We start from the raw sequence: 23,491 nt of genomic DNA, 5'->3' as shown, positions 1-23,491 counted from the left end.
TTCGATTACTCCTGTACACTATGGCAATACTTCCCAGTGTATATAATGTTTACGCGGCTTTGAAATTAATGCTATACATGTATACTGATAGTGAACAAATCCGTGTATATGTAATCTGAACTGTTTCAAAGCAGGTGGTAATATGCTTACACATATTTAACTGTTCCTAAATACGTACGTGTAGGTAGATAGGTAGATATCGGGTAGTTTGGTTATGCACTTTGGACCCATCTTTACCTCAGTTAAGTTCATACCTGTGTTTGTATGAAAAATTAAAAAGGTAAGTTTATAGACTGTGACCAGACTTAAACAGTGAAATAAACTTTGTACTATGCTATAGCTTTTATCTTGTTTTGATTGTGTTGGCATTTATAGTTCAGTCCTGCAGAGAAATCTGTCCATTTTTACATTGTACAGCTATATCTAAGATGTTCTGAGACCAAAATGCTGGTGCTAATATGCTAAAGCAGAAGCCATCTAAAGATGTATCAGATCTGTAATGGTGTGCAACCCAGGATATATGTACTATATGTAATACTTTGGGTTTCAGCTGTGACACACTGCTCTATAAGCTCTTGTCTATTAAACAGGACATTCATTTAACAATGGCCCTGGATGCACGATGACATCAACTTTTTGTTGAATAGCACAGCTATTGCAAATTTCCACTTGTTTTGACTGGGTTTTTACTTTGTACTCAATTGGAAGAAATGTTGCTGAAGTGGCATCAAGCCATGGACGGTTAAATCACTGCTTCAGATTGTGGTCGGATTTTTGAGTGGAGAAACCCAGGTAGAAAAGGAGGGAAACCGATTCCTTTAATGAGGTACCTGACAAACTTTCTCATAAAAAACTGCAAGAAAACCCACTTTAGGTGGATATGAGCATGTGCTTCCAAGTCAAAGTACTATGATCTGTGACAATTAAGGACCTCTGCCTTTAATGTGGAATTGCTGAAAAAGTAACCAGAGAAATACACATGTAATATACCTGAAAGCTACTCTGCACTGGTATTTTAAATATTTTATTGTCATTTAAATCATTTTTGCCTGAAAAAAGATATGCATTTAATTGTTTAAACACTTAAGAATGAATGATCATCACTGGAAGTACATGTAAATGTAGTAAGTACAATGAAGCTCTAATAAAAATAATGCACACCTATTTAGATAAAGGTAGCAGGTGTCTGTTTTGTTATATTTACCCCTTTGTTATTGTTTATCTTACAGTATAGTCTATGACAGCTTGATTATAACATTCATCCTCCTTCTTTGTTCTGAAAAGTAAATGTGAAAGCGATTATAAATTAGCTCATACTGACATCAGTTTTCGAAGTGAGTGACAATACCCGTAATGCCCCCCAAAAAAACAAAGCAAAAACTAAGACAAGACATGTACAAACAACATTGTCCAAAGGAATAGTTTTATACTTTGCAAATGTTCTCCTGACTGTTTGTTCAAAACTGTATTAAAAGTTAAGCCAGGTTTAAATCATAATACCTTCCTTGGCCTAATACAATACTAATGGCACTTAAGCCCAGACTAAGGTTAATACAGAGCTTAATTGCGGATACACTTCTGAACAACTGGGTCTCCCGAGTCCCATTTACTATTTAATATGCAACTTAATATAAGGTACCAAACATTTGTCCCATCAAGCATTACCCAGTATGTCACTTACATGCTGAATTTATTTCCTAAACTGTTCAACACAAAATGTTGAAAGAAGCTCTGTCAGAAAACCAAGGAATATGGCCTCTACAATTTAATGTTAACATTAATAGAGGAAATATTGTACACATAAAATGTAAATTGCCAGCAAATATATCTCTGATAATGTGGAATGCCTCAGGATACATAACTGGATAAAATGCATGCAATTCATACAAAATGGACGACAACAGGTACAATCTTCTATATACTTCCAAAACATCTGTGCAAGACAAAAATGCTTTCAATGGCCTATCTAAACAAAAACAAAACCAACTGATCCCATTAACAAAACAAAACCAACGAACCATTACTCTGCAAAATATGTACAAATATACATTTTATATACTAGTGAAATGGATACAAGAGCATAATACATTTTAAAGATAGGTTGAGTGTGATGTTTTATTGTACAGTGATATCTTATAAATATATGTAAGTAGTGTCATATTTACTCTGTTGTCATAGTAACAGCACTTCAATGTTTAGGGATGAAATAAAAATATCCTATATTGTAGTATTCGTGGAAGTTTACACAATGAATGTACATACATGTTATCTGGCATCATATTTACAAATAACACTGTTTCAGCTCATACATAGAATTTCTGATAAAAATATAAGTATAAATACCCTATTTCTTCTACAATCTGGGACACCCGGTCTGCTCATTTTAGCCAGTATACATGTAATTGTAGCAGGAATATTGGGTTTCTTTTTTCTCGCATGGTTAGACCATCTAACGAAACAACATACTCAAATCTTTACTTTTCCAAAAGGCTGGTAAAGAAATGTAACATCACACTACTAATATCTGTCCCGAATTTCAGAAGAATTAGAGTAGGTACATGTATGTTTGCATAATCAATGAGAGTGTAGGGATAAGACCATAAAACTTTGATACTAGAAGAATGGCATTTGGCAGCACATGATATTTAAACCACTTGACTAGTATGAACATGCGGTTATTCCGTACTACTCGCAACGAACAGATGAATTTTCAATGTCACAGAAGCCAAAGCTGGTGTAGATTATTATGCAGTGTCATGTTGAGCCAAAGAAAACTTAAGACTATTAGAAATCTTACTTGGCACTGAATGAAAATTTTTAACATCATAAAATGATAAGGAAATAATACAAACTAATTTAACATATGTCAAATGGTTTTAGTGTATACCAGAGCTTTAGGAACTTATCAACACTAGTGTGAAAAATGTACCTGTATGTCGACTTTTATAGTGCCCATTACATATACTAAATTTGGTACAGTGAATTGGTACTAAGGATTAATGTACAATCTACACTCCATTTGTCAGCTAATGTACATGTCGTTTTCACTTTTGAGAAACTGTTTTTCTGTAATTTCACCTCAGCCATGACATCTGTAGTTTCACCTCAATTATGACTCCTATAGGTTCACCTCAGCCTGCTTTGATTTCTGTATTTCCATCTCATCCAGCTTTGATCTTTGTAGTTCTACGTCAGCCAGTTATGATTTTTGATGTTCTACCTCAGCCTGAATGACTTTTGTAGTTCTGTCCCAACCAGCTATGATTTCAGTAGTTCCATCTCATCCAGCTTTGATCTTTGTAGTTCTACGTCAGCCAGTTATGACTTCTGTAGTTCTGTCTCAACCAGTTATGACTTCTGTAGTTCTGTCTCAGCCGGCTATGATTTCTGTAGTTCTGTCTCAACCAGCTATGATTTCTGCAGTTCCATCTCAGCCAGCTATGACTTCTGTAGTTCTGTCTCAGCTGGCTATGACTTTTGTAGTTCTGTTTCAACCGGCTATGATTTCTGTGGTTCCACTTCATTCAGCTATAACTCTTGCAGTTCCTCGTCGGCCAATTATGACATCTGTAGTAACATCTGAGCTGGCCATGACTTCTGTAGTTTGATTTTCTGACTCAGCCATCTGTTACAGATGTTCCTCACTGAGCTCTGCCCGCTTCCCTGATCCTCACTCTCTCGCCTCTCAGGGCTTGAGTCTCTGAGCCACTTGTCAAAGATGTTCCTCACTGAGCTCTGTCCATTCCCCTGATCCTCACTCCCTCACCCCTCAGAGCATCTTGAATCTTTGACTGAGCCACTTGTAGCAGATGTTCCTTAATGACCTCTGTCCTCTCACACTCATCCCTCATGGCTTCTTCAGTCTCTGACAGAGCCACTTGTCGCAGATGTTCCTAACTGAGCTCTGTGTACCCTTCTGATCCTCATTCCCTCACCCCCCAGAGCACCTTGAATCCCTCACTGAGCCACTTGTAGCAGATGTTCCTTAACAACCTCTGTCCTCTCACCCTCATCCCTCATGGCTTCTTGAGTCTCTGACTGAGCCACTTGTCGCAGATGTTCCTCACTGAGCTCTGTCCACTCCTTTGAGCTGCCCCACTGATCCTCTGCACATCCTCCACTCTCTCTGACTTCACTGCCAGAAGATAGGCCGACTTCAGCTTTCCCACGAGGATCATAGCATTGATCTGAAACACAGCCAAAAAGATTTCTGAAAATTTTTTTCCTAAAGGATAGGCTGAAGAAAAAATAACTATCCCACAAAAAAGTCTGCAGTTATTTGTGAACACTGAAGCAGCAGCAATGTAGTTCAATGTAGAGTAACTTATTTTTTTTGTAAAACACCAATCAAATCAATAAACAAATAAGTAAATTATTTTACAACTTCTGTGCAGAATGGTGATTAAATTAAAAAAAGAAGAAAAAGAAAATATATCACATTCTTTAACACATTTGAGGAGTTTAAAACTGTAATAACATTTGAAGTTACCTTATTGGAGTCCAGCCGCAGCAGTTTGATTAACCCATCAACCTCTTTAGCCTGCAGATAAAAATAACTTCAATATCTAAATTATTTCATGGATAGTCGTTTGTAAAGACATCTCTCCCGGCCCTCTCCAATCCAACAGTATCAGTGAGCGTGTAAATACATGTAACTCTAAACTGACAAGCATTCATGCATATACATTAGGCCACTTCAATTAGAATTTTGTTTTACAGGCAGAAGGAATCTATTTTCAATCTTGGAGTAGGGTATAAAAGTATAAATAAAACTGAAAAATCATCTAATTTGTGGGAAATATGGACTGTCCCTGAACCTTTTCCTGTTAAAACTACATGGAAAACATTGAAAAACAGGAAGATCACAAAAAAAACATTAAGATCGAGCAAAATATTAAAAGAAGATGGAATTTCAATTTGGTTTTTATTCCATTTCTGGATTTTTTAATGTTGGCTCACCTGAAAAACACAAAATAAAATCGGTGTCGACTTATAGCTGATTCCTCAGTATCAAGACATATGGACAGCTAGACATGATGGCAACATTTAATGATGAATTAACGTTACCTTATGGGTTATAGAAAATATAAAAAACAAATGTGACAATCATCAAAAAGTCCAACATGAAGTTTACAGATGTACCTCAGCTGGGTCGTCCTTGAGGATGATAATACAAGCCCCGATGATCTCATCCACAGACTGTGGCTCATCCATCCCAGCATGCTTCAGGCAGCTGAGCAGCTCATGAATCCTGGGGTAGTCATGGAACTTGGCCATCTCATGAGCAGTGTGCTTGAGGATGGGAACAGCACTCAGTCGATATTCCTACACAACAACAACAACATTTCCTCATAGTGTTAATCAAACATGTATATATATCTTACAACAATAAACCATTTCACCCAGCTCTGAAAGAATTAGACCAATTTTTTTCCCAACCTTTGTCGCATAAAGTTTGATTTCTTTCTTTAATCATATTTTAAGAGCAATGTTTAAATCAAACATATCACATGATATATGTACGTTGATGTGTATCTTGATATCAAAAAATGTATCATAAATAATGAAGTGGATAGCCCTGAAATGGGCAGTTGTCAGCAGCTGAATTTGCTTGTAATTTTACCTTGATTATTTTCATGCTCAGATCAAAACTTGTCAACAGATCTTCTCCAACCATCAAAACCTGATAAATAGATGAATTGGTAAATGTTAAAATTTTGATCAGTGACAACTCTTACAGCAATTTCTTAAACTTCTATCCATGATGCTTGTATACATATAGTTCTACACAGTACAGATAGCACACAGTCCTAAATAAACCAATTAAACTTTCACAAATCTATTTCCCAAAATTGTATCAATTCATTGCATTTATCGTAAATTAAGCGACCTTTTATAACCAGTTGAATCAGTTTTTATAATGTAGTTTTCATTGTCAAGTGTATCTCACCATTTAATACCTCCGTCAAAGAAGATTTTGTTCTTTGCCTGTGTTAATTTGTCTGTCTGTTATCGCTGGATTTGGGTGATATATTGCAAGAATCCATCAAATTTTACTGGCGATCAGGATATCGATGAGTATCCAGAAAGAAAAGGGCAGGCCTTCTATATTTAGCTGTATTTATTTATTTATTTATTTATTTTGAGATCTATGCTGTCAGAATATCTTATAGATAATTACAGTGCTCACCATTGTAACCACATCTGCCCTCACTTTGGCATTACCAAATACGGTCGGGGGCGGTTCCTTGCCTGTCAGATGGCTCTGGATGATGGCTATAGCAGTGCCATCTGGTGGCTTAGATGTCATACTCTTCTCCATGTACTTAGTCACCTCGATCTGAATGATGACAGATTTCAGGTATCTGGAAAACAACAACCATTACAGTGTGCACACTCAAATTACCAAATTAGAATCGTAACACAGTATAAATATCAAATGCATCATGTTTCTTGATACATGTATATTTATTTATTTGATTGGCGTTTAATGACAACCCCCTCAGGCTGTGCCCGGTTTACTCTCAGCACAATGCTGGCCGCCGTCATATAGGTAAAATATTCTTGAGTACTGCATAAAAAAACACCAATCAAATAAATAATCAAATAAATCTTGACCTAAAGTCACAGCAGAGACAACAAGGGATGGATTCCACCAGGTGATCTCATCGGATCTCATGATTTCATACACACCCATATGAAATACAAATTGCATAGCTTACTTCTTCACCTCCTGTGGCATCTGAGTCAGTCTAGCAGAGGAGCTCTCTAAGCTGTGACCATCAGACCAGCTGGGTTTAGGAGAGCTAGAGGAGTAGCTGGGGGGACGCACACTGCCCCATTTACTGGGGTCAAGGTATGCATCCAGGTGTTTCTGAGCCTCAAACAGGTATTTTACTCGTCCCGCCAGGTCCAAGTAAGTCCGAGCCCCACGCTGGTAGAAATAGGTGATACAGTTCAGGGCTGCCCGAATATAGTCCTGAAAGGAAATGCATATAATTAAATACTGTGGATCTTGATTTACCACTGCATCAAACAAGACATATATCAAATAGTCAATAGTCAATACACCAAATGTCTTTTGCTGTCAAATACTGACATATTTATCATCATATCCTTAATTCAAAATAATTTATCTCACATTTCAACACACTAATAATGACAATGCTGAAAACAAAATCTGTAGATAGATATCAGTATTTTGTAAGGTGACACCTGGTCTTGAAGCTTTAAATATTATAGTTAGCCACATTACTTAGGATCATTCAAAAACTCTTCAGCTTGTTCAAAATTGAAAACCTTTTAATTATTATAATGAAGCAAATATGCTGATGATGGCACATGAATGCTGTCAAAAACTGGTTCTAAGAAAAAACAAACCTAATAATTTATGAGCTTATTGAGACTTGGCAAAACTGCAAATGCACTACAAAATTTTACTAAAAATGAAGTGGAAGTGACGTACATTTGTAAACAGGTTACCATTATCATAATCTGCTCAGGGCTAAAGATGGGCATAAGTTTAGACCTTATCAGGTGTTACCTTCATGAATATCTGGACTTGGTAGAGGACGTGCATAAGTTTAGACCTTATCAGGTGTTACCTTCATGAATATCTGGACTTGGTAGAGGACGTGCATAAGTTTAGACCTTATCAGGTGATACCTTCATGAATATCTGGACTTGGTAGAGGACGTGCATAAGTTTAGACCTTATCAGGTGTTACCTTCATGAATATCTGGACTTGGTAGAGGACGTGCATAAGTTTAGACCTTATCAGGTGTTACCTTCATGAATATCTGGACATGGTAGAGGACGTGCAAGAGTTTAGAACTTATCAGGTGTTACCTTCATGAATATCTGGACTTGGTAGAGGACGTGCATAAGTTTAGACCTTATCAGGTGTTACCTTCATGAAAATCTGGACTTGGTAGAGGACGTGCATAAGTTTAGACCTTATCAGGCGTTACCTTCATGAATATCTGGACTTGGTAGAGGACGTGCATAAGTTTAGACTTCATCAGGTATCGACATGTGGCAGTCAGGTATGGGCCCCACTTCTCTAAAGTTGGGTCAATCATGGTTAGCTGGTCTTCCAACTTCCCAAGATCCTCTTGGATTAAGGATGGCATCAGCAGGCCGTCCACAAACACTTCTGTTGAACATTTCTACAGAATGTAAAAATAACACGATTATGAAAATGTTTTACCAAAGCTGCAAAAGATTTTGTGTTCACAAGTCTATATAGTTAGTGAGTAAGTGAGTGCTTGGGGTTTAACGTCATGCTCAACAATTTTTCAGTCATATGACGACGAAGGAATCCTTCGAGTGCATGTAATGTGTCTCCTTGTTGCAGGACAGATTTCCACCGCTCTTTTATCTAGTACTGCTTTACTGAGATGACTTATCAAAGGCAACTAAGTCGCCGTGCCCGAGCCATTATACTGATACGTGTATCCCCTTAATGCTGAACACCAAGCAAGGCAGTTACAACTTCCTCTTTTATAAGGTATTAGGTGAGACACGACCCAGGACTGATCGTGGATCTACCGCCCCTGAAGCGGAGGCTCTACCAACCGTGTTATCAGGGTCAATACTACTCAAGTTACTCAAGTCAATAGAGACACTAGCTCAAGGGCATTGAAATCATAAGTCACCGTCAATGAAAAGCAGTGGGATTAAACTTCTTGTACTCAGTGCACATGTACAAGTTTGATGAAGCTGCTAACGAGGTTATCAGCTTGTGCTTAAAATGAAACTTTACTCACACCAAACACCAATCACCTTGACAAATCTGACCAGCGTCATTGAAAATGAACAATGTACTGGTATTTTGGAATGCCAAAGTGGTATGTGTGGTAAATTTGGTTATAAGCGTCCAAGAGGTAAGTGTTTACAAAGGACACAAATGGATAGCAGATGGCAACTGCAATAACAAAATCACTGAGCCAATTCTGGTCAAGGAGTAAACACAGAAAAGTTAAATAAAACTAGGGGTAAAAACTGGAGACTTATGCAGACTCACATGGTCTAGGATATACTGAGTTGCCTTCATCAGGTAGCCATGGCGACGATAGAACTGTACCATGGTCAAGTGTGAGCCAAATGCCTTGAGGTAGTATATGGCTTCATCAAATTGTGCCTTGTCCAGGGACGATTCATCGACATAGCGCTAAAACAGAGAGGAAATATCACATGTGTAGTCTTACTACATATATCAAACCTCTGCCCTGTTACACGCAGACCCTGTAGCAAGGTGTCCAGATGAATAAATGTTTTAGAAGTTAGCAATGCAGCCATGTAAATGAGAGATTAGATGTCGATCCTGAATACTGGGTCAGTCTTAGACTTTACAATTAGTGACACCAGTTTTCAACACATTTCACGGAATGGACCAAGTCCTGGCTTGAGCTTCATGAACCTCACTTAAGTAAGTAAGTAACCGCTTAGCTACAATAACAACGTACGGGGTAGAAACATGAAGTGCACTTAGCTATTAAAGAGCTACTTATTAACTTATTCATGCTTCATGAAACCAGGGCCTGGTCATAGGGTGGTCCCGAGCACGGTGTTTCAGTGAGGTTGCACTATAAGTCTTTTGTCAATGAGTAAAGCCAGCTTCAAGAATGTATCATGGTGATATGACCATGAAAGTGATGTTATAAACTTTAAACAAGCTAAAAAAAAGACAGAAAAAAAAAATATATTCAACCAACGAACATGGTCCCATACATGAAACTCTTCAAGATTGCTTGTAAATGAAATGCCATCAAGTTTTGGTGTGTAAATAACGTAGAAGATTCCCACAATGTGCCGCTGAAATGTAAGGAGATATGGCTTGAAGTAACCCACAATTGCATAATTATGCAACAGAGCATACTGAATTTGTCCATAAAATCACAGGGTTTATAAATGAAGCTAATGTTACTGCAATCCCAAACCTATAATCCCTCTAAATTGAAACAAATCTTCTAGATCTGATGTATACTTACAAGAGGTGGCATGGACACGAGCGACTTAATGGAACCAGGGGAAGAGAGTATGCTCCTGACCTGCACAAGTGAGGAAAACCAAAACAAACATTACTATATTTAACTCTATACTTTAAATGTATGATTGAATTATGGCATTAAATTTTTGGAAAACTCCACTATCATCTTTAAAGTCATTTAATACATGTACATGGACTGTGATTCAATGACTGTTCACTATGAATGTAGCCTTTTATTTCTATTTATAGCCGTCCTAATACATGCACATGCCATATACGGCCATGGAATGATAACGAGTTTCTCTGTAATTCATCACGTATTCAGCTAAAACTCACATCTGTGTTCCCAGTGCTTGGCATGGTTTCAAGGCAGTCTATGATGTCCAGCAGCAGTTTGGAAGTTTGCTGTGTTTTATTTCGATCTAGAGGAGCCTGAAAGTGAAATACCATCATTTATTTTATTGATGTATGTGATGGATGTGGGTTTATTGTAGCAGGAAACCACCACTTCCTGGTATTCCACTTGTTCTTTGACTATCCTTTCCACATAAAGCTTGGTTCTCATACAGCCGGCAGACCCCGATGGTAAGCCTCTTTCCCCCTGCTGTATGAAAACCAGGCCACATCAGAACAAGAGCTGAGGAGCTTAAGTTTGAACAGAGGTTATCAAGGCCAATCGCTTATAAAACATTAATAATGAGAAATGTTGCACTTAGGCAACGTAGAAATGAGCAGTTCCCAATATAGGACAGAAACCAAACATGTGATGAGATGTAATGAAACAAACGGTAAAGCAGCACTTCAGTGGCATTCTGATACATACATGCAGATCTCATAAACTAATGTGAAACAGATAAATGACGGTGAGAACTATTAGCGAAATTTACATGTAACTGGAGATGAATCCAACAATAGGAAATTTCTCCTGGCAACATAGTATTTTTGAGTAATTCTTGACCAGTGACGAGTAATATATAGCAGTTATTATCTCTGTATGTATTTTTTACCTAATTCTGCTTAAGACATGGTGTTACTATTTGATCATTTGAGTATTCACTAGTATTTAAGCGGTCACACCAAGAATTAACTAAGGCAAACTAATTGAGGTAAATTGATAATGGGCTGTAGTTGTCAATTGTGTCAACCATCACACTGTCATCACTGCTCTGGTGCTTCTCTCTAATCTGTAGTCATCACACTGTCATCACTGCTCTGGTGCTACTCTCTAATCTGTAGTCATCACACTGTCATCACTGCTCTGGTGCTTCTCTCTAATCTGTAGTCATCACACTGTCATCACTGCTCTGGTGCTACTCTCTAATCTGTAGTCATCACACTGTCATCACTGCTCTGGTGCTACTCTCTAATCTGTAGTCATCACACTGTCATCACTGCTCTGGTGCTACTCTCTAATCTGTAGTCATCACACTGTCATCACTGCTCTGGTGCTACTCTCTAATCTGTCAACCATCACACTGTCATCACTGCTCTGGTGCTACTCTCTAATCTGTAGTCATCAATATAATATCCATATCCCTTTTCAAAAAGGCATAACGATCTCAAAGAGCTACAGAATTTGGACAAAACAATTTTAAATATCATTCCATGTCTGAGTCTAGCCAGCCAAACACAAAGGCTAGCAGTACAAGTGGCTTACCTTTAGACACCTGTTGAATTTCTCCCTTGCCCCTGTGTAGTCTGCACACTGCAGACAGGCCATCCCCCAGGCTGCCCACACACCCGAAGTGTCCAGCCCGCACTTAGTTGACACGTCCATTGCCAAGGGCAACCGCTCATCCTCTATCAACCGGTCTCTCAGGCGGCTTCACAAACAAGCGTATTAACAGCCATTTTATTATCAGTGATTAACAGTGTGCAAAATCTTGATCAATATCCAAAGCATAGCTGTCACCATACATGTATGTTTATATACATCATGGGGAAAAACAATAACAGTGTTATAAGCAACATATGACAGCCACATATTTAACATATGCCCGGGAAATTTGCTGGTAGACTGAAAAAAAAGGTGCATGAGTCTAAATGCAAATTTATAATATACTCTAAAAGATGTCTGCATACCTAACTGACTCAACCTTGGTGAGTTCCTGTATAGATGGAATATCTGACACATTGCCAGATACCAGGAGATTCAGTAAGTCCACTCTGCTCAGGTATGTGTCACACATCCCCAGGCCCTGGGCTTCTCCACTCTGGATGTAGATCATTTTGGCTCTGAATAGCAGGTGTTTCATTATGCTGCAGTAAGAACAATGGAATTTATGACAACACTTAAATGTATTACTCCTGTCTGAACAAACATACCCTAAATGACCACGAATTTCGTCCATGACTAACTTGACGATTTCTCCTGATTCTGAGAGTTCTACTGAGTTTAGAAATGTCTTCTGAGGCTTGGAGCATGGGATGATATTCTACTGTTTCAGCACCAAAAATAATATTTTGTGACATTTATTTGCTCTAAAAATGCACTTTTGTGGACGAAATTTTAACATGAGCTGGACTTGAACTCACAGCAATCACATTCATGGGAGGCTCCTGGGTCACTGAGTCATGCTGGCGTGCTAACCACCTCGGCCACAGAGGCCCCAAGAATATTCATAGACTAATCAGTGGGTACAAAATCACAATCACTGGAGTAAACCACCGCCCCTTGGCAAAGAAATAATGAACTAGTGACACACATAATTTCGAACTCAGTGCATATGTAATCCACCTCTGGGTTAGGAACTCCAGGTGCTATAGGCCTTAGTAGTGCCTTGGACAGCTCATCACACAGCTGTAACACCTCTGGGTCCACCTCTGGGTTAGGAACACCCGGTGCTATAGACCTCAGTATCCTGGACAGCTCATCACACAGCTATAACACCATTGCTTACCTGATAACCAGGCTGTAATCCACCTCTGGGTTAGGAACACCTGGTGCTATAGGCCTCAGTGTCTTGGACAGCTCATCACACAGCTGTAGCACCATTGCTTACCTGATAACCAGGCTGTAATCCACCGCCGGGTTAGGAACACCTGGTGCTAATAGACCTCAGTGTCTTGGACAGCTCATCACACAACTGTAACACCTTTGCTTATCTGATAAACAGGCTGTAATCCACTTCCGGGTTAGGAACACCTGGTGCTATAGGCCTCGGTGTCTTGGACAGCCCAACACAGCTGTTACACCATTGCATACCTGATAACCAGGCTGTAATCCACCTCTGGGTTAGGAACACCTGGTGCTTTAGGCCTCAGTGTCTTGGACAGCTCATCACACAGCTGTAACACCATTGCTTACCTGATAACCAGGCTGTAATCCACCTCTGGGTTAGGAACACCTGGTGCTTTAGGCCTCAGTGTCTTGGACAGCTCATCACACAGCTGTAGGATGATTGCTTACCTGATAACCAGGCTGTAATCCACCTCTGGGTTAGGAACACCTGGTGCTTTAGGCCTCAGTGTCTTGGACAGCTCATCACACAGCTGTAACACCATTGCTTACCTGATAACCAGGCTGTAATCCACCTCTGGGTTAGGAACACCTGGTGCTATATGCCTCAGTGTCTTGGACACCTCATCACACAGCTGTAACACGAATGCTTACCTGATAACCAGGCTGTAATCCACCTCTGGGTTAGGAACACCTGGTGCTTTAGGCCTCAGTCTTGGACAGCTCATCACACAGCTGTAACACCTTTGCTTACCTGATAACCAGGCTGTAATCCACCGCCAGGTTAGGAACACCTGGTGCTATAGGCCTCAGTGTCTTGGACAGCTCATCACACAGCTGTAGCACCTTTGTTTACCTGATAACCAGGCTGTAATCCACCTCTGGGTTAGAACCACCTGGTGCTATAGGCCTCAGTGTCTTGGACAGCTCATCACACAGCTGTAACACCATTGCTTACCTGATAACCAGGCTGTAATCCACCTCTGGGTTAGGAACACCTGGTGCTTTAGGCCTCATTGTCTTGGACAGCTCATCACACAGCTGTAGCACCATTGCTTACCTGATAACCAGGCTGTAATCCACCGCCAGGTTAGGAACACCTGGTGCTATAGGCCTCAGTGTCTTGGACAGCTCATCACACAGCTGTAGCACCTTTGCTTACCTGATAACCAGGCTGTAATCCACCTCTGGGTTAGAACCACCTGGTGCTATAGGTCTCAGTGTCTTGGACACCTCATCACACAGCTGTAACACCATTGCTTACCTGATAACCAGGCTGTAATCCACCTCTGGGTTAGGAACACCTGGTGCTATAGGCCTCAGTGTCTTGGACAGCTCATCACACAGCTGTAACATGATCTGACCAGCCTTGGACTGACTACTCATCATGGACAGGATAGAAATGCACAATGATGCGCTTGGAGCCTGTGGGAAAGAACAGACAAATGAAGTTAACCACATAACATTATTGTCAATAAGTAAAAAAATTAATAACATTTCCAGCAAAACAATAATATGTTAACAATAGTCAAGCTGCAATGCGACACTGTTTAATCTTTGTTAAACCTCAGGTTAGTGGAAAAGTTTAAGCATTAAAATTCCTGTTTGTTCATTTTTATTGATTACATGCAAATTTTACTTGCAAAACAATGTATTGAATAATTGTAATAAATACCTTGAATTTATTTTAATACTTACTTGACTGGTGTTTAAGGTTGAGCAATATTTCATCTAGCATTCAAACAGTAATCAAGTTTGTGCTCTACTGACCTTTGCAAACTTCCTGACTTTAGGCTGCGAACAAACTAGCTTGAGCCAGGTTCGAGCTGGAAATAAAACTGCTGATAACGAACTAATGAGTCATACCTGCTCATAATAAAACTCATCCCTGGTGTACATGTTAAAGGCACCATCTGTCCTCAGTTTCCACTCATGTTCTGTGTGTCTGATCACACTGCTGATGTTCCACTCAGGGGCAGACAACTCTGTTCCTCCCATGACACTGGAGTCTGCTGATGACGCAGGAGGTGCCCTGTTCAGAGGACTGACACTTGCTGACAGACTTTCTCGACGCATGTCAGCTTCTTTCAATACATCTAACCTTTAAGGATACAATAGGAAATTAAGGATCAACATACAGCGGAAGCTTTTTTTTTCTCGATAATATGACAACAGTAAAGTAGAGATAACTAATTGCTTTTGGTAAAGGAGGTCACTCATGGTAAAAAGCAAACAGTCAAAGGCTTAAAGACACAGCCAACCAAACGACCTCATGGATCAGAGGTCAAATTGACTGCCATAAGAATGATCTTTCAGCCATCTGAATGAATGCAATTGTCCTCTTTTTTTTTGCTTTTTCATGAAATTATATTAAGCATTATTATGGCTCTACTAATTTCTCTTTGTCCAAAAATGCTCTTACAAAGTCAACTATTTCAAAAAGTCTCACGTAAATATCCATTTACATGTTGAGATGAATCTGGTATAAGAATTTAAGTCTGCCTTTAAAACACTATTGAGTCATTTATTTTACTCATTTGATTGAAGCTTTGGACTGTACTCAAGAATATTTAACTTAATGATGGGACCCAGGGTAAACTTGCCACCAATTGCAGGTAGCTGGCATACCTTCCCATGTAGGTCTTTTGGACAAACAGCAGCGTTGTACAAAACAGAAATAACTTAACCAACTGATACTGATTCATACAGATTAATAAACAGTTTAACTGAATAAAATTTAATACAGGAGCTGTCTTCATGACATGCCAGTTAGCACGGGACAACAGTGAATATTTTGAATTGTATTGAAAGTGTTACCTGGGTTTGAACATCTGTTCGTAACATTCATCACATGTGCGCGCAGAAACACCCATGATGATCGATGTCTTTGTGGAGCACGATGCGCAGACAACTCGACCACAGCGCCTGCAGTGATGCCGACGGTTAAACTGAAAAAACAAAAAGCAGCGCAATTCTGTAGCTAATACACTGTATGGTAGAGGAGAGGAATTTCACTGCATGAAATTTGGATCAAGTTATTAACAAATTACACTCTATGTTTTACCTATGACAGGCAGCTCTCTAAGTCAATCACTTGCCACCTGTTTAAAACAATCACTTGATGAAGGGCATTACAATGTTGACTATGAGGAATGTTGCAGCTACTGTGAGGATTTGGGCTTGTCTTTTCCTGCTTTAGGTAAATTGCTTTTATTATTTTATTTTTTGACTGAATTTTACACTTGTATGACAATAAGGAAGAATTTGGTGATTTTGTGCATGTGAACTTGAAGTGTGCGAGGCTTTTTATTTGGCCAGGCAGACTGCACTGGGTATGACCAGAAATCAGTGACGTCTCATATCTGCTCCTTCTTTAGCTCGGTTATCAAAAAATATTTAGCGATGCTATGGAAGAGTACTAATGGCCACATTTATTAAAATATACAGGCAACCCTTTGACACTAAAATCTGCATAAAACAAAAAGTTTCAGTTTCATAATGTACAGTATTTAATAAGGATTACAAGGAACCCAGACAATAAATCACGCAATTTCCAACTGCAATTTGTCATTTTTGTGTATTGTTTGTGGAAACCTTGAGCAATGGGGGATGTCACATGACACCTCTTACCACACCTTTTGCTTGGTAATTATATGATGGCAGTGAGTATTATGGGTGGAGGAATTTACCCTACCTCCTGTTCCCTATAAATGGTGTTTACCTGGTGTACATGAGAGGTACATGTACAACTATATATTGTATTATATAACCAGCTGCAGTCTTACCATACTGAATCTCTCAATCTGACACACCATACAGACACTGACAGCTGAGTCAGGCACCCACTTCTCCTTAGGCGGAGGGTCAGCTGGTAACACAAACTTTGCCAGAGGTGACTTTGATGAGGGTGGAGAAAAGGCCCTTCTGTTTGGACTGGCCCCTTGAGAGGAGCTCAACAGGGAGCGATTCACACTCAAAGCTGTTAAAAAAGAAAAAAAACCGTGTGAATGGCAAAGAGTTCAACTTAAAGTTGTCTTTAATTAAAAATGTGTAATTCTTAATGTTAAAGTGGTACATCCTTTAATGAAATTTTGTACCCCTTTTGTCTCCCCATGGAATTTCAGTACTGCTACTTAAAATATCAACTAATCTGCATCGGCAGGATTAGGGCTAAAAGTCAGACAGCAGAGAGAATATATGGAATATATATAGTACATGATGAAACTATGTTTAACAGTACTGTTCAAACTCGGCTAGATACAGCATTATCATGAAAGGCTCTCTCAAACTGGTCCATTCATATTTAGAACCTGAGGCAGTCTCCATTGCAATTCTGCTGGACTCAAGATCAGCCAATCGGGTGCCTCCTTACTCCTCGCATCTCAAAGCAATAAATGACAGACTGCCATGCTGTTTGAAGGCAAGCTGTGATTGGTCACTAACATCACATCACCTGACTTAACTGACAGATTGTCCTGTATCATAAATGTAAGCCCCAAACTGAGGACATCTGTCAGGTTATGGTTATAATCAGACTGTGATTGTACCCACCAGAATAATCCACGCTTCTCCTGGAGCTTCCCACCCTCATGGACTCCATAAAGGGGGCTTTGGGTAATGAGCTAGGGTCAGCATCCGCAGTGTGAGGCGAGGAGCGCGATGGACTCTGGTCTTCTTCTGCAACAACAACCGCCACATAGTTCTGTTCAGAGATATATATCATGGAGAAACGCTTTGTGATATGTGGTTGTGTGGTCAGAAGGACATTATACAGTGGTTATATTCACTTTGTGAAATCACATCATGAATTGTTCACAATACATTGCAACTCTTTCACTCAGTATTTTTTAAACTTAAACAAAAACATTTTATTTTGTCACTCAAATAAAGCATTACACAACATTCACTACCTTTGACACGTATGTGTATTTCACTATTTCCATGGATTGCAAGATGAAGGATTAAAGTCCAAGTGTAGCACTACAGGATTATGACAGTACTTTAATTCCTCAACCTTTTCGCATATGCAAGAGCAACTTCCAGTGCAATTTATATACATACATTTGATTTGACAAATTAGACATTGGTTGGACTGGCCAGTTTCAGGACTTCACAAAAAGTATAATTTTATCTGTCAACACATAAAAATGCCTTCAGAATATGCTTGAATAAACACCTTGCAAACATGCAAAAAGGTTGAAAAAATACAGTATACAAATGATAACAATATTACATAATGTATTTTTTTTAAATATTATTTACAGCTTTGACTCCTACCTTGCCCTGTGACTTGAACAACAGGAAATTCAATAGCTTTTGTGCCATACTTTGACAACAGTTCATCAAATTCTTCAGTGTCAAGACTCAGGCTTGAATTTATCACCTTACAGAAGTCAAGTTTGATCAAACGAAAAACCTGGCCTGCTAAATCTGCCTGTAAACAAATATCACAATCAATTAATAAAAAAAAACATCACAAACCATCACAAAATGAACACAGTGGTCGAACACCAAACCATGATGATGTCAAATTCTCGGTGAACACAGGCACCATAAAATGAACATCACAAACACCTGTCCACTTCAAAAAATGAAAAAAAGAATGCAGCAGCAACAAAAATCACCTCAATTATCCTTTTCTATACCATGTTATCATCAGTGTGTCCATGAACAGAACAGTTGGAAATAAAATGGCAGGGCTCACCTTCATGTTCATCAGGAGCTGTTCAAGAAGGAGTTTAGGAGCTGTGATCAGGTGTTCATACTCTCTTCTTATGGACTCTGGTAGACTCAGTAGTGACTGAAAAAAAGGGTATTTGATTGTGAAAATTAATCACATATCTACACAATAAAGCTTGTTCAAGTTTTACTTGATCACAACCCAAAATAGGTGTAGGGGTGCCATGAGTGGCTTAGGGCACAAGACAAAGTCTGGTCTTGCCTGGTTTATACATCCTTGGTCCTTAACAGTGAGTGAGTGAGTGCTTGGGGTTTAACGTTGTACTCAACAATTTTTCAGTCATATGACGACGAAGGAATCATTAGGGTGCATGTACGTGTAATGTGCCTCCTTGTTTCAGGACGGATTTCCACCGCTCTTTTATTTAGTGCTGCTTCACTGAGACGACTTACCGAAGGCAAGTAAGCCGCCCAGCCCGAGCCATTATACTGATACGGGTCAACCAGTCGTTACACTATCTCCTTCATGCTCAATGCCAAGCGAGGAAGTTACAACTTCCTCTTTTAAAGTCTTAGGTCAAGGATTGATCCTGGATCTACCAGTCCCGAAGCGGACGCTCTACCAACTGTGCTATCCGGGCCAGTCCTTGGTCCTTAACAAATCATCTGTTAACTTTCAAAGTAATGCTATAAAATATACCTCTCTGAGAAATGTGTGATATTAAATGTACCAAATGTATCAAAATTTCTCGCAATTTATCCTGATAACCACTTACTGTATCATCAATTCACATACGTATATAATTTTTTTACTATTTTTTTTAAATTTTGAACTCAATATCTACAGGGGCCTCTGTGGGCCTAGTGGTTAGAATGCTAGTGCAGTGCAATGACCTCGGAGCCTCTCACCAATGTGCTCACTGTGAATACAATTCCAACTCATGCTAGCTTCCTCTCCAGTCGCACATGGGAAGGTTTGCCAACTACCTGTGGATGACCAGGGGTTTCCTCCACGCTCTGCGCACTTTCCTCCCACCATATTTGCTGACCACTGTCGCATAAGTGAAATATTCTTCAGTACAGCGTAAAACACCAATCCAATGAATAAAATAATTCAATACCTACACTAGTAAGTAAGAACTGGCAAAATCCTTACCTTTGCACCCATGTTAAGACATCTGTAATTATCTGATGTCTGGTCTGACATTTTACTACTCAGGTGATTCAGCACAAAGTTTGTCAGAAACAGAACATTTGCTGATTCCCTGACAATGTCCAGCAGCTGTTTACACATTGTGTAGCACATGTCATCACTGGTCTTCAAAATGGACTCCAGGCTCTTCAAAACAAAAATGAAATTAAAATTAATGAAATTAAAATTAATGAAATGAAAATTAATGAATCTGTAACACCATGGTAAGTTTAAAATCTACAAATGCTATGTATGTATGTATGTATGCATGTATGTATGTATGCTTAGGGTTTCACGTGGTGCTTAACATTATTTCAGTCATATGATGACGAGGAGTCATTAGGTGTGTGTACACATGCTGTGTCTTCTTGAGGCATGACGAGTTCATACTACCAAAGTGTTGCCACCAATGACGACACCGGACACAACACCCCACCCAGTCACATTATACTGACACCTGGCCATCTAGTCCTGTTTCCTTGCGCTAGCCTCTCAGTGTTGAGCGTCAAACGAGACAGCAGCAAGTACCATTTTTAAAATCTTTGGTATGACCCGACCCAGGGTTGATCCCAAGGTCTCCTGACTTCGAGGCGGACGTTTTAACCATTAGGCCACCAAAGCGGTCATCTACAAATGGTGTTCAACTTTCGAATAATTTTCACAAGTTAAAGCTCATTACTGAGTTTTAACATGCCTGTGAACACTGGATGCCAATAACGTAATGGGTCAACATCGTGCTTCCTATGTAACAGATGATGTTCAGCATTTCAACCAATTTCAATAGATTTTCAAACATGCATAACCTACCTTGAATGCCCTGGTAGTGTTTGGCGGAGACTGAGAGAGTAATGACAGGATAAACTTTTGTTCAATTTCCTAAAAGAGAAAAAGAAAATGGATCTCACTCTAATTTGTAATCTACATGTATCTTACCTCAGCACGCATGTATGTACATCACAGTGAGAGCAGAATGCTGTGTTTGCTCCTTTCTGCATCTACTTTGTGCATCCTTCTCAATTCAGAGTAAGCATTAAAAACCTCCCTCCTTAAGCTGGATGTGTTACCTTTTATAAATTTTCATCTCATCCAATGTAAATACATTTTAAACACCAACTGGTTTAAAAACATACTAGTGCTTAATCATTCAATCTGAATTCAATCCAACATCAATACAGTAGTTTTGAACATTATTTCTAGTTTACCAAATATTAAATAATTTCCATCTTATCCCATTCTAATCAAATGTGAGTGCCCGTATGTCATTATTAAAGGCCACATATTGAATGAAACTAATACATGTTTTGGAAATGGCGTCAAGTTCACTGTTGTCTCAAACACTCAAGAGAAATGATTTTATACAAACAACATTCATCATGTGAGATTTTTTTTTCTTTCAGCAGCAATGAATGACCAAGTTCTATCCCCAGCATGGACTTACCTGATATTTGGACTGTGAAATGTTATGAAGCTCTGCCCAAGCTCTGGCCGTGTCAAAGTCATCCACCTGGATCAGAAGATTCAAGACATCTCCAGCCCGCATTTTCTGCACATTCCGCCAATCCAAATACTGTGTTAGCTTCTCAGCATCATCCAGTCTTTGTCCCAGCACGGGGAGAACCGACTCAGCTATGTCTACCACAGCTTGAATCTGTTTTCTGGCACACACCGATATCTTTTTGCATGGAATGGAAATAATTTGAAAGTTAAGAACCCATTTTGTACGACTGAGTGCACCCCTTGAACAAATCTAGTTACATTCTATTCATGTTTCATTATTGCCAACATATTTGATGAGGCAGGAAAATTAACATTTCTCTGATCTTTATGGACATTTTTAAGCATATACAGTAAACATTCTACATAGCTATAAAGCTCCACAACAACCTAGTTTGGTTCAAACCATGAAAGAATCCTCAAAATTCACCAAAAATTAGAGCAAATCCAATATCTCATATTGCCACACACTCAGGTGTGTGGATGTTTGAGATTCATAAATTTGATACATGATGACTCCATCGATTAGCTACTTAACAACTACTGTAAAATCTTGCCAATGACTGATTGACTGACTGATCAGTGTTCAACATAGTCTCAAAAATTGTTCACTTATGTGACTGATGTCCGGTTTGTGGGTGGGAGACATCAGGGTGCCTGAAGTAAACCACCGACCTTCAACAAGCACCTGACAACCCTACTGACTTCAAGACACAGCTGAAACAATGAGGGCTGGATTAGAATACAACCTCATTGTTCACGGGTCTGATGGTCGCAGATTTAACCATGCAAGCCAGCAAGTCCCCATTTATCCATTGGTCTCCAAGATCAAAAATGGTAACACAATGTAGTGAAGTCAACATATGAAGGTTTTTACACACACCTGATCATAGATTTTCAGTTCTGTCATTTTTGCACGAAGAGCCTCTGTCAGTTGAGAGCACAGATTCTTATTGGACAGACAGTACTCAAGGAGGGTCATAGCGGCGTCCAATGGGAGAAACTTAGCCAAAGCCAAAGCTGTCCTAGCCTGATGATTGATGTTATGACAAAGTCTGATGCTATTGCACAGAATATCGGCATCCACTGCTGAGCAAAGTGAGCTGGATTTAGTCAAAGTAGTAGCAACACAGCACACCACAAAATCGGACAAAATTTTCAAATGAGGCGAGTCATCGAGTTGCATCATGGGAATACAGGTTAGAATGTTTAGGACTGCTTTCCAATCCCGCGATCCGAAAAGCTGATTCAAAATGGCTGCTAAACAGGTCTGGTACTCCCTGTTGCCATGGAGATTCAACATGCAACCTTTGACCTTGTCACTAATACTACTGGTGACAAATTTTAAAATTGGATCACCAGATTTAATAATGTCGGGTTCTTCAGCAGCAGCTAGAGGAACGACCAAATTTAAAAGATGTCGTTTTAGAATCGGATAGTCATCAGTGAGTCGACGGTATCGATAACTGCGAATGTCAACCAAGCTGATATCTGACATTGTCCGTTTGTACATCTTATGGGAGCTTTCAGCGAAATAGTCATCTTCTATATGTTCTTCTATGTCATCCAGTTGGTCAGAGCAGATCAAACTGACAAGAGTTGCACAAAGGGGAGAATCTTCCTTCACATATTCCAGCGTTACAGGGGTCATTTGGTATGTGGATGATTCGTTGTCCTTTCCCAAGCTCAGATCTTCAGAGCTCTCCATTGATGGAGGTAATGAAATACTACGCCTGTGTGTCTTCACCAAAGGATGGCTTCCACGTTTGAACATTTCCCAATCAAAATTGACCTGTCTGTCATGGTTGAAGCATTGAACTTTGACCAGGAATGGTAGCTCTTTCCTTCCTGTAGAATCTAAAACAACACGTACATTGTAGAACATTGACTGATCACTGCCAAGACAAAACACTTCCATCTAGTCACAGAAATGATACTACTTTGTAAAGCTGTTAAGTAATTAATTTTCCACACAAATTAAAGTTGAAGGCCATATTCAAACATGATTAGTATGTTGATATCCACTACACATCATTTTAGTCTGATGAACTAACACTCACAAAATCATGTTCATTTTTAGAAATTATTGTTTTTTTCACATCATCATTTTCTTTCTGGAATAATTTATTTGCCCAAATTTCTACAACCAGTACTGTGCAAGAACAAAACATGTGCC

At 39.3% G+C, this 23,491-nt stretch overlaps 1 protein-coding gene across 1 annotated transcript in view; it reads right to left on the bottom strand.

Moving 5' to 3' along the window:
- Positions 1-1,008: 1,008 nt before the first annotated feature.
- Positions 1,009-23,491, bottom strand: part of LOC135466561 (zinc finger FYVE domain-containing protein 26-like) — a 40,524-nt gene continuing 18,041 nt past the window's right edge. The window contains exons 21-43 of the mRNA XM_064744110.1: positions 22,199-23,172; positions 21,260-21,493; positions 20,629-20,697; positions 19,786-19,968; positions 18,655-18,750; positions 18,228-18,384; positions 17,502-17,627; positions 16,736-16,929; positions 15,768-15,898; positions 14,817-15,051; positions 14,215-14,375; positions 12,074-12,250; positions 11,649-11,814; positions 10,328-10,423; positions 9,993-10,052; positions 9,026-9,172; positions 7,971-8,168; positions 6,723-6,979; positions 6,191-6,365; positions 5,624-5,683; positions 5,143-5,325; positions 4,490-4,540; positions 1,009-4,187 (exon numbers count right to left, since the gene is read on the bottom strand). Coding sequence (XP_064600180.1) covers positions 4,017-4,187; positions 4,490-4,540; positions 5,143-5,325; positions 5,624-5,683; positions 6,191-6,365; positions 6,723-6,979; positions 7,971-8,168; positions 9,026-9,172; positions 9,993-10,052; positions 10,328-10,423; positions 11,649-11,814; positions 12,074-12,250; positions 14,215-14,375; positions 14,817-15,051; positions 15,768-15,898; positions 16,736-16,929; positions 17,502-17,627; positions 18,228-18,384; positions 18,655-18,750; positions 19,786-19,968; positions 20,629-20,697; positions 21,260-21,493; positions 22,199-23,172 — 4,301 coding nt within the window. The 3' untranslated portion in view covers positions 1,009-4,016. The remainder of the gene's footprint in view (positions 4,188-4,489; positions 4,541-5,142; positions 5,326-5,623; positions 5,684-6,190; positions 6,366-6,722; positions 6,980-7,970; positions 8,169-9,025; positions 9,173-9,992; positions 10,053-10,327; positions 10,424-11,648; positions 11,815-12,073; positions 12,251-14,214; positions 14,376-14,816; positions 15,052-15,767; positions 15,899-16,735; positions 16,930-17,501; positions 17,628-18,227; positions 18,385-18,654; positions 18,751-19,785; positions 19,969-20,628; positions 20,698-21,259; positions 21,494-22,198; positions 23,173-23,491) is intronic.

The sequence above is a fragment of the Liolophura sinensis genome, chromosome 6 (genome assembly GCF_032854445.1).
Source record: "Liolophura sinensis isolate JHLJ2023 chromosome 6, CUHK_Ljap_v2, whole genome shotgun sequence".
Classification (NCBI taxonomy): domain Eukaryota; kingdom Metazoa; phylum Mollusca; class Polyplacophora; order Chitonida; family Chitonidae; genus Liolophura; species Liolophura sinensis.
Note: the sequence above shows the minus strand (reverse complement) of the source record. Positions and strands in the feature narration are given on the sequence as shown.